Genomic DNA, 12,319 nt, shown 5'->3' on the forward strand with positions numbered 1-12,319 from the left:
CCCGTTCATGCTCTGTCTCTCTCTGTCCCAAAAATAAATAAACGTTGAAAAAAAAAAAATTAAAAAAAAAAAAAAAAAAAAAAAGAAGGGCACTTGTTGTGTTGAACACTGGGTGTTGTATGTAAGTGACAGATGACTGAATTCTACTCCTGAAACCAATATTACACTATATGTTAACAGTTAACATGAATTTAAGTAAAATCTTGGAAGAAAGTAAAATAAAATAAAATAAAATAAAATAAAATAAAATAAAATAAAACGAGTTCTTCTTTCAATATCATCACATTAACCATGTCAATTTTCTCAGTTACCTGTGAGTAAAAAGAAGGGAATTGTATAAACAGATTTTTATTAAGAGTAGATACATTTTTCAGAGATCTTTCGGCCTTTTTAATTTTCTATGACTTGACTTAAACACAGCGAGGATTTTAGTTTATAAAACTTTCACATAGGGCAGCCTTTGGATTTGAACATATATGGGGATGTCAAAAGCCTAACCAATTGCCTCCATAAAGATGAAATCTCTTAGGTATATTTATTAAAATTATAACACATGATTGATGGCAGAAGGCTCAAGTCTGTTCCAACACAGTCTTCTGATATAATAATAGTGCTTCCAGCCACTACAGCTACCTGAAATCAAATTAAGGCCCGGATTCCTATCAGACACAATACATAGTGACTTCATTTCTATGAAGTTAAAATTCGCACAAAGGATAAAAGGTCACGTTCAGGCGAACTGCAGCAGACCTCACTGTAAAATTCGAGGACTGTTTCAGCCTTCTCAATTTCCAAGAATAGTAAGGCTATTTCCAAGATACTGACAGATTTTAAATTGCCATACCTTTGGTTGCAGCGATCTCTCAGGTTTTGTAATTCAGGAAATATCTGTGTCAATTTCCTGAGTTTCCAGCATGTTACTAAAAGTTAGGTCTTTCAAGTATTCCTCATTATTTCCATACCCTTAAATCAGTCGAGTGGCCATAAGATCATGATTAGATTGTCTATTACAGTGCCCTATTCATAGAATCTGTTCATTAAATATTTATTGAGTGAAAGAATAAATGGTAGAAGTAAGGAGTATATAAATTCATTAGAAATCCCAAATATGTCTTAATCAAGTAAGTCACAAATAGGCTTATCTTTTGCAGTGAGAGTAATAAACACGATTATTAAGCAATGAACGATGTAATAGGTATGTTGAATTTTATTCTAAAACACAACTGTTAAAAATGCTTGAAAAAAAGTTTCTCATCATTTATAACCTATCCTGCTTTTATAGCATTGCTGTGCCCTTTTTTGCATTAAAATATCTGGAAAGTGATCAAGTAAGAAATAATTCCTTGCACTCATGGTCGATGAGTTCTGTAAAGTAATTAGCAAGATTAAAAATAAACACTTCCAGAAGGATTTCACCATCAAGTGTATAGATACCAAGGGAATGTATTCAGGCAATAAGGAACAGTTGGATATAAGTATGAGGTAGGTGATCAGAAGGCATCCAAAAAATAGGCAAAATGAGAGACACCAGTAGAACTGACGGTTTATACACTTTGTTCCTGCTTTTCCTTTTTTCTTCTACTGGCCTGTTTTTTGACGAGGGTCCCTGGTTGGCATCAGCTGGAATTACAGGGAGAGTTCCTTAAATCCTCTGGGAACAGAGATAAACACCTCCAACATAACACTAAAAGCACTAATGTAAAAACAAACAAACAAAGCAAACAGATTACATAATCTGTAATAGTAAGAATCCAGATTTAGGCATTAATCAAATACAAATTTAAATCTCACTTACTAGGTAGATTCCTGAAGGCAAGGCATTTAGATCCCTGGTAGCTCAGTCACCTCATCTGTAAAATGGGGTTAACTCATTTCACAGGTTTGGGTACCAGGAAGGCATAAAACACCTGGCACAGCCTGGAACGTAGGTTCTCAGTAAACAGTGGTTTGTTGTGGCTGTTACCACCATTTTTATAGTTGGTATTATTTCATTTTGGCCCACAACTGCGCTGACATCATAGAGTTAAATGACAACAGAACTTACCCACGAAGAGTTGACTGTTGAGCTGTAAAAGGACATGGCCATCAGTGGGAGCAGGCTGCGTCTTCGGTAAGAGCTGATCCACTTGGATAGTTGCCTCTTTCATGTTCCTTTCAACCTTGACGTGGTGCCACTGGTTGTCATTGAAATGAGTGGGTGACTGCACTGAGATTTCAAAAGGTCCATTCCCCACATCAAATGAAAAGGTCACTACTGCCGGTGCTGGAAATATGAGATACAAAGATTGTTCAAGTTAGTCCACACGGGGGAAAGCGGAGTCCTCTTCAGGAACAGCGCCATAGCATAGCAGTCAGGAAATATAAAGATAAGGGCTCAAATCTTAATGGAAGGAACCAATGATGTCAGTAAAAGACAGAGGGGGAATAAGACAAACACATTTGGGAAAAAATTCCGATCTTAAAAAATTCATCCTCAGAGTTAATTTCTCATATTGAGAAAAGAGTAAAGCTATTTGGCCAGAATAAGAAAACTAAATAGGCTCTGGCCTTTTATGTAAAAATAATTTTTACAATGATTCAAAGTTTCTATAATGTTAAAAGCATGTAATATACATTTGATATTAAGAGACTAATGGTGATCTAAGCGTATACCAAAATTATAAGGCTGGGGATCTAATTAACTTTGTAACTGACTGAGAATTTAGTTTTTAAAAAATTTTAATTATCTGAATTTAAAACCCTTCTTAAATTGGTTCTAGAGAATACCAATTATATTCCCAAATTATCGTGTTAAATATTAAATTATTTTCTTGCAAAAAGGCTAACAATATCAGATTTTTTTCAAAAGGACACAATGAAGAGATTCAGCTGATAAAGTAGAAACACAGTACTTTAACAATTAGTTAAAGGATTTACTACTAAATAGAATTCCACAGGCCTCTAAGGAAAAGGAGACTCACAGCGTAGCTCTATCCTTATAAAATCGGTAATCCCCAGGTTCTCTAAAAATACCCCAGATGAAGCTGTTGTCTTAAAAAAGAAAGACACATCTGCACTAAGTTCTCCATGGAAAGTAGGAAAATGAAGGTATGAAGCCTCAGTATTGAAGGAAGCTGAATTCCAAAATGATCCTGTTTGAAAAAAAAAAAAAAAGGAAAAAATCAAAAAGAAAAATTCATGAAATGAATGGCATAATTACATTTTCAATTTTTAGTATTTCTGCTACTAAAAATATTGCTAATTTATACAAACCTGCTTTTCTTTTTTCTATTAACTATATACTTACTCTACAGGACATGGGCAGAAGAATGGAGATTTTACAAGGATTGTGATCCTGGATTCCTTCCAACATAGGAGAGGAATGATCACAACAGAAATGGTCTGAATGTTATATTTTAGGTAAGAAAAATAGCCTCACCCCAAATACCACCCTCTGCCAAAGTGATGTGGTAAAAATCTGCCAAATATTCACTAATAGACTTAATTTTTTTATAACGTGAAAACTGAAACACCTACATTCCTTTGAATAACAAAACTCTAAAGAAGCTCAAAGCGTTTTTTGTTCTGACACTTCTAACACACACACTTCACAGAGTTACTCCTTCAACTAACTGTTTTCATTAATGGGCCTTGTGATTTTCTAAACTGAGACTGGCATTCAAAATATTCTCACCTAATTAAAGATCAAGACACTACTTATTTTCCTGATCTTCTCACAAAAATGCTCTTTCCATTCAAAATTATCTTTTACTTTGCTTGTAACAGTGAAGTGATCAACAGTAGGAAAGGGCTCTCGAAAAGTTTAAAAATGGTCAATATAAGGAGAAAATGTGCAAAAGGTTGGGGGTATAAATTAAGGGATGTGAAAACAATTATGTGGACTATTAATTGAATTATAATTTCTGTCCACATGCCACTTCTCATCTTCACTTTCCCATTCTTTTTTGGGGGGGGGGAGCAGTTACACCTACAACTTTCCTTTTGAGAAAATACTGTGAGACTTATACAGCAGACAGCATGGGAAATAAAGTATAAATGCAGTGATTGAAGTGGCAGGAGCGAAATCCAAGTGTCTCTGTGTGGCTGATGAGAAGCACCACCCGAGAAATGAACTATGTATTTGCTGCTGCCACCAGCAAGTTCTCGACACACGGAATATAAATATACACCTGCCTCCATACGCACTCACAACATTGGTTAAAATTCTACCTAAATTACCTTCCTGGAAGACGTATCGATCCACTGAAGTCAGAAAACAGTAATTTCAAAACAATGGTTCATTATGTTAGCAGGGAACAGATAGCTAGAGTTAAAAATCGCAGACTTGCCTCAGCTTCTCTCCGTTCCTTAGATTTTAATTTATTTTCTATAAATCCTGGACCAAACAAGCGGTGGCTGTATCCAGTTTACGTTTTCTGTTTTTCTTATGGACCTGATTCAAAAGTCAATTCTCAGCTCATCTGTGAACAATTTTAGAGCTGCATTTATTCCGCTGAGAATATACTTTGAGGGCTTTTTTTTTTCTACAGCCAAATGAAACTGTATATTATCTGAGTTGGCCAAGCCTAGTCTTATTTCCATTTTACAGCTATTTCTATGCTTAGACATTTTGATCTCTAGGAAAAACTGCAAGGAAATGCGAAATATCAAATCAGGGATAACAACACATTTGTGTTCTTAAAAGTTCTTACCTGACCTATTTTTAAAAGGAATTAAATGCCTTTCTGTTGAAATGTGATGTATATGAAAATTAAAGCTGTAACTTTAAGTTGTGGAACATTACCGAATCTTCTTCATTCGGTCAGATTAAAAAGAACACTCAGAATTCCTTAAAGGTCTACATGAGATAATATTACTATAAGACATAATATTTCAGTTGTTTCATTTCTATATCACACCTAACCCAATAAAGCATCCTGCAGAAGGTTTCAGGAACCTGGCTGAAACAAACAAACAAACAAAAAAAACAATTTCTGAATTGCTGCTATCTTTACAATGAATGTTTTTATAGTAATGAAAACAATGTATTACCTTAGGTAGCTTAAACATTCTCACATACATCATCATGCCTATTTAGCCCAGTTAGCAAACCTTATTGTACAGATTCACAATAGGTTAAAAAAATAAAAAAGAAAAGAAAAAAAAGACACCATTTTATTGGATGAGGAAATTGCTGCTAATTCAAAACAATGGTAAAGAAAGCAAAGGCCAATATTTCCATGATCAAATCATGTTTATGGCGTATGATATCTCAGCTCTTTCCAGACTGTGCTAAGAAGCACCCAGGAGAACGTGGACTGCCTCCGAAAAAGGAGGGGAAAGAGCAGGAGGCCCAGCAAAGCAGAGCCCAGCAGGCGGGCGCCAGCAGGAAGCTGCAGGTCTTTTGAAGAGAGAGTTCCTGGCTAAGGTGGTTCAAAAATCCTTAAGCTGCATCCAGTGGCAGACTGGAATGCAGTCACCTGCAATGGGAAGAGTAGGACCACTTTTATCATCCCAACAAAAACAATTCATGATGTGTTATTCTATGTAATGAACTAGTAATTTAAAAAATTTCAGTAATTAATAATTCGTATCTTTTCAATTAAATTCAGGAGAGGGTACTCAAAACTTGGAAATATTCCTTCAGGAATTCCACCTTTTATTCTTCCCAAATTAAAAAAAAAATGCAATGGATACTGGGATCCAGACAGTTATTTACATAGAAGAGGAAGATGTACTAAGGATTGAATTCCATACACAAAGTAAAAAAGAGCTCATTTAGGAAACTTAGCTTAGGAGAATGTTAAGATTACAAGTAATTTAAGGGCGCCTGGGTGACTCAGTTGGTTAAGCATCCAACTTTTGGTTTCGGCTCAGGTCATAATCTCACAGTTTCGTGGGTTCGAGCCCTTGTCGGGCTCTCCACTGGCAGAGGGTAGCCTGTTTGGGATTCTGTCTCTCCCCCTCTCTGTGTGCCCCTCACCAACTCACACTCTCTCTCTCTCTCAAAATAAATAAACTTAAAAAAAATTTAAAAAATATTCTTTTTGATAAACTTTTATTTATATCATTAATAGATTATCCATTAAAAAGAACAGATTTAGGGGCGCCTGGGTGGCTCAGTGGGTTAAGCGTCCAACTCTTGATTTCAGCTGAGATCATGATTTCACAGTTCGTGGGAATGAGCCCTGCATCACGCTGACAGCATGCAGCCTGCTTGGGATGCTCTCTTTCCCTTTCTCTGCTCCTCCTCCATTCACACTCTCTCTCTCAAAATAAATAAATAAATTAAAAAAAAATAACAGATTTATAGAGACAGAAAGTTAGATTAGTGGTTCTCTGGAACTGGGGAGAGGAGGCAATTAGAGAATAACAGGGGCTAAGGGGTGGGGAGTTCTTTCTGCATAATAAAAATGTTCTAAAATTGATTGCAGTAATGGTTACACAATGCTGTGACTATACTAAAAGTCACTGAATAGTTCACTTTATATGCATGAATTATACGGCATGTAAATTACACCTTAATAAAGCTGTTTTTAAAAAAGAACAACATTTGAAAAAGCCATTATTTTTTAAGGCACTGTGTTTTTACTTAGAAAAGCAAAAGGCATATGACACACTAACCCTACCTTTCTTTCTTGCCCCACTTTATTGAGGTATAATTGTCATGTAAAGAGCTGTACGTATTTAATGTACACAACTCGATAAGTTTGGTAACACTACCTTTCTTAAAAGTAAATAAACTGAAGTGAAATACAGAAATGCCAAGGCAAGGGATAATTTACTAGTCAAACGGATCTTTCTGGAGGTAAGAGTCATTTCAAAAGCTGGAAGTATAATTTCTTGCATTTGAGTTTTTATTTGGAGGTAATTGTAGCTTCTTGTGCGGTTGTAAGAGATAACACAGAAAGATTCTGTGCATCCATTAGCTAGATTTTCCCCAACGCTAACATCTTGCAAAACTGTAGTGTATCAAAACCGGGATATTCACACTGATAGCAGTCAAGATGCAGGACATCTGCAGCATGGCAAGTAGCCTCCAATGCTTCTCTTTTATAGACACACTCATTTCCCTCCTGCCCTCACTCTTCTGTAGCCCTCTTACAACCCCTATTCTCTATTGTCATCCGAAGAATGTTCCATAAATGGAAGGTAGGTAGCCTTTGAGACTGACATATTTTTCACTCAGATTTCTCTCTGAAGATACACCAAGTTGGTGTGCGAATCAATAGTTCATTCCCTTTTATTGCTGAACAGTATTCCATGTACGGATGTACCAAAATTTGTTTAACTATTCTCCTGTTGAAAGACATCTGGATTGTTTCTAGTTTTCAGCTATCACAATCAAAGCCGCTATGAATATCCATGTAAGAGTTTTGGTATGAACATAAATTCTCAGTTCTCTGGGATAAATGCTATCCCTGAGTCATAGGAGAGTTGCGTGTTTTACTTTTTATGAAACTGCCACAGTCCTTTCCAGAGTGGCTGTATTATTTACATCCCCGCCAGCAATGTGTGAGCGAGCTGGTTTTCCACATCCTAGTCAGAATTCTGTATCATTATTTTTATAGCCATTTTGAAGGGTGTGTAGTGACATCTCATCGTGGTTTTGATATGCATTTGCCCAGGGGCTAATGATTTTGAGCATCTTTTCATGTGCTAATTGCCATCTGTAGCCCTTTGGTGAAATCTCTTTTACCCATTATATCCCTGGCTTGCTGAAGGCCACTTTCTCTCTTGGCCTTTCCTCTGTGCACAGGTGGGAAGAGAGAACCCTCTGATGTCTCTTCCTCTTTGTATAAAAACACAAGACCAGGGGCGCCTGGGTGGCTCAGTCGGTTAAGCGTCCGACTTCGGCTCAGGTCATGATCTGGCGGTCCGTGAGTTCGAGCCCCGCGTCAGGCTCTGTGCTGACAGTTCAGAGCCTGGAGCCTGTTTCAGATTCTGTGTCTCCCTCTCTCTCTGACCCTCCCCTGTTCATGCTCTGTCTCTCTCTGTCTCAAAAGTAAATAAACGTTAAGAAAAAAACAACAAAAAACCACAAGACCAATCAAATTAGGGCCCCAGCCTTATGACCTCATTTAACTTAAATTACCTCTTTTTAAAAAATGTTTATTTATTTTTGAGACAGAGAGAGACAGAGCATGAATAGGGGAGGGTCAGAGAGAGAGGGAGACACAGAATCCGAAGCAGGCTCCAGGCTCTGAGCTGTCAGCACAGAGCCCGACGCGGGGCTCAAACTCACGGACCCTGACATCATGACCTGAGCTGAAGTCCGACGCTTAACCGATGGAGCCACCCAGGCGCCCCTTAAATTACCTCTTTAAAGACCCTACCAGTTAACACAGTTACAATGGGGTTAGGGCTTCAACATATAAGCTTTGGGGGTGGGGAAACAATTCAGTCCATAACATCCCTATTTTAATTGCATTCTTTTTATTTCCACTGTTGATTTCCCAGGGTTCTTTATATATTCTAGATACTAGTCCTTTGTCAATTCTCAGCCCTCATCTTACTTAACCTTAATCTATCAACAACAATTAACGTAGTTGATTATTCTCCCCTCCTTGAAACATTTTCTTCACTTGGCTCCAGAACACCAACACTCTTGCCTTTCTCATTAGTGTTGTAATTCTGTTTCTTTCTTTCTTCCTCCTCCCCTCTTCAACCTACTAATGTTTGAATGCCTCCAATCCCTATTAATATTGGAATGCCCACTGATCCATCCACAATAACTCCTGCTGGCCCATCTCATGGCTTTAAATATGCTGATGGCTTACAAATACATACCTGAAGCCTGGAACTCTCAAACTAACAACCCCACGTTCTATCTGAACACGTCAACTCAACTTTAATATGTTCAAAAACTGAGTTCTTTACATTCTTCTGCAACTCCTTGACGCAGCAGCAATATTTTCTAACTTGGGAAATGCCAGTTCTGTGCCTCTAATTGACTATTAGACCAAGCACCTTGGTGTCATTCTTGACGCTTTTGCAACCTACATCAATCCATCAGCAAACTGTATTGCTTCTCCTTTTGAATTAGTCCCATACTACAACTATTGTCATTGTGCCCATGGCCCAAACCACGATGACTCCTCAGCTGGGTTGGTGATATGGTCTTATAAATTGGCCTCCTTGCTTTCACTTCCCCTGTTAAATCTCATTAAAATGTAAGTTAGATCACATCAAGCCTCTGCTCAAAATTGTCTAGTGTTTTCCAATTGCATTCAAGTTGAAAAAATTAAACCTTTCAAAACCCTCCATGATCTGACCACCAGATCTTCGAATGTCTTCTGCCATTCTCTTCGCTCACTCTGCTCCAGATGTTTTAATCATCTTGCTGTTCCATGAGCATATCAGCTACATTCCCATCTCTACGTGGCTACTCTGGCTTTTTCCTCTGTCTCAGAGTACTCTTTCACAGATATACACATGCCGTGCTCCCTTATTTCCTTCAGACTTTTATTCAAATGTCACCTTCTTAGTGGGCATTTTATGACCGTTCTATTTAAAATTTCCAATCCCACACCACCCTGCCTCAACTATGTTGTCTTCACAACACATCTTATTAGCATCTATCATACCATATATTTTACTTTGTTATTGTCTACCACCCTCCAAGAGAACTCAAGCCCCCCAAAATGCAGATACTTTTATCTATTCTGTTCACTGCGTGCATGCTTGCTCTCTCTCTCTCTCTCTCTCTCTCTCTCTCTCTCTTTCAGGATGTGGAGAAGGCATGGTATAATGTATGGGCTCAGTAAATATTTGTTGAATGAAACAATAAGATTTCCTCTGTCAAAGTAGCAATAAGAAAGCTTACTGTACTTATCTCAGTAAATACACTCAAATTCTTTGGTAGACAAGTAGAAAGAGGGAGGGAAAGAGGGGAACAGAAGAGAGAGTGAAAGAAGAAGAGGAAAAGGAGGAAGGGGTAAAAAAAAAGGGAGAAGAAACACGAGGAAAATTAAATAAAGAGAACCTAAGGAAAGAAAATAAAAATATAAAAATTAAAAAGAATTTCCTATTGGTAGAGGATTATCAGACATAGTAGAGTTTGCAAAATTATATGATTATCTGTTAAAATAGAATTGATCCTCACTCTCCTTAATGGTTTATACGTAGTCTGCCAAATGGAACAAAACTCTGTCGAATGGAAGAGAAATTAACCAAATCACTAGTCAATATCTTTCTCAAGTCTATGAATGTAACTTCTGCAAAGTTATTTATTGCCTACATGCACCTTTGATTATTTAATGCATTTTGGGCAGCTGTGATTTCTCAGACAGCTGAACAAGTCAATGCAGACAAAATGAAAAAAACAATTTCAATGACAAGAATTTCTTAGAACAAGAAACTTAGAACAACCTTTTTTAACTATGCTTAAGTTTTGGTGGTTCCTTGATTGACATAAAATTTCAACAGAATGGATTAAGTGAGAAGAACTACATTGAGTCAAATAGTTAGAAACACTCAAATGCCAGAGTTAAAAACCTACTTTGTTCAGATTAATGAACTGAGAGCAGAAATTTAGATCATGTTTGCAACACCAAACAGTTTAAAAAATATACACTTTCTATAGTTTACCATATGACATTCAACTTGAGGGAGAATTAATGCCAAAGTGTAACACTGAGATGCATCCTTGTTAAGTTACTGACCTTGAGGACAGAATATTTAAGTATTTGGTCAGAAAAAGCCAATCCTCTAGAAGGTGAAAAAATAAGTTTGGCTTCAGAATACAGCAAGATTCAATACCAGAAGACAAAGAAGCACTCTCCACAAATTTCTGAGAGAAAGAAAACGTATCCAGCCTAATTTTTTGTGTGTTAAAGCAATAGGCAGACATTCTCATATTTGAAAGAAATCTGAGAATAAAGCATGCACAAACCCTTTTGAGGAACAATAAAAATAAAAGCCTACTTTGTAATGAAATATCAGCCAAAAGCTATCTGGAAAAGGTGTGGAAGGACAGGATGACTGCATGTCTCAGCGCAGACAAAAGTAGGATAATATGTACAAATGGTGAGTCACAAAGTGCGACCCACTAAAATGTTACATCAGTTTCTAAAAAGTTGAAGGGGTGACTGAGTGGCTCAGGTGGTTAAGTGTCCGACTCGTTATCTCAGCTCAGGTCATGATCTCATGGTTTCATGAGTTCGAGTCCCACATTGGGCTCTGCACTGACAGTGTGGAGCCTGACTGGGATTCTCTCTCTCTCTCCTCTCTCTCTGCCCCTGCCCTACTCACATCGTGTGTGTGTGTGTGTGTGTGTCTCTCTCTCAAAATAAATAAATAAACATTAGAAAAATTAAGAAAGATAAATAAATAAAAAGTTCAAATGTAGAGTTACCTTACACCCCAGAAGTTCTATTCCTAGAAATATACTCAAGATAAATTAAAACGTGTATCCAGAAAAAACCTCATACATGGATGTTCATGTATAGCATTATTTATAATAGCCAAAAAGTGGAACCAACCCACACATCTGTCAACCGGTTAATGGGTAAACAAAATGTCATCTGTCCATACAATGGAACATTATCTGGTCATAAATATTAGTGAAGTGTTGATACACAGTACAACATGGATAAGCCTTGACAATATCATGCTAAGTGAAAACAGCCAGTCACGAAGACCACATACTCTTGTGTTTGCATCTAAATGTTGTTGACTAGGGTTGGAGTCAGTGCAGGAGGGAAACAGGGACTGTCTGATCAGTGGGTACAGGTTTCTTTTTGGGGTGATGAAAATGTTCCAAAATTGGTCGGGTTGTGGTGATGGCTGCATAACTCTATAATGTACCGAAATGATCAAATATACTAAAATATGATCAGACTGTACACTTTAAATGGGTGAATTGTAGGGCATGTGAATTATTTCTCACTAAAGCTGTTACCAAAAAAATAATATAAAGTTAAACTTGCAAAGTTTATTTTAGAGTTCTGAGGCAATAAATATTCCCAAGCACGTGCATACTCAAGAAATGCAACACTCAAGAGTCTTTCTGGAGGAAAACAGAAAACATCAGCTACCTGACAATGCAGTCCAAGAAGAAACAAATCAAAATAAAAAACCATTCAAGAATAGAGAGGCTCTGATGATAGATTAGCAGTTAGCATTAAGAAATAAACAACTATACAAATAACAGCAAAATTAGCAAAAAGGAGAGGTGGGGGAGAAAAAGAAGAGGAGAGGACAAATGAGTTACTTTTCCCATTTTTCACAATAGATCAATACTGTATAAAATTTAAAAATGAGTTTAACATAAAGCCTAGTGACTCTGTAATGTTTTAAATTTTCATAATCTTTTTTTAAGGTTTAGTGGGATCATTCA

The 12,319-nt window shown here is 37.0% G+C and overlaps 1 protein-coding gene across 2 annotated transcripts in view; it reads right to left on the reverse strand.

Annotated features, from left to right (window-relative positions):
• CNTNAP4 (contactin associated protein family member 4) overlaps positions 1-12,319 on the reverse strand; it is a 262,236-nt gene that overhangs the window by 34,808 nt on the left and 215,109 nt on the right. For both annotated transcript variants that reach the window (XM_086688863.1, XM_086688864.1), the window contains 2 exons: positions 2,961-3,131; positions 2,045-2,263 (listed from right to left, as the gene is read on the reverse strand). In XM_086688863.1, coding sequence (XP_086544989.1) covers positions 2,045-2,263; positions 2,961-3,131 — 390 coding nt within the window. The remainder of the gene's footprint in view (positions 1-2,044; positions 2,264-2,960; positions 3,132-12,319) is intronic.

This window comes from Puma concolor, chromosome E2 (assembly GCF_028749965.1).
Source record: "Puma concolor isolate L17-30 chromosome E2, mPumCon1.1.hap2, whole genome shotgun sequence".
In the NCBI taxonomy this organism is placed as follows: Eukaryota; Metazoa; Chordata; class Mammalia; order Carnivora; family Felidae; genus Puma; species Puma concolor.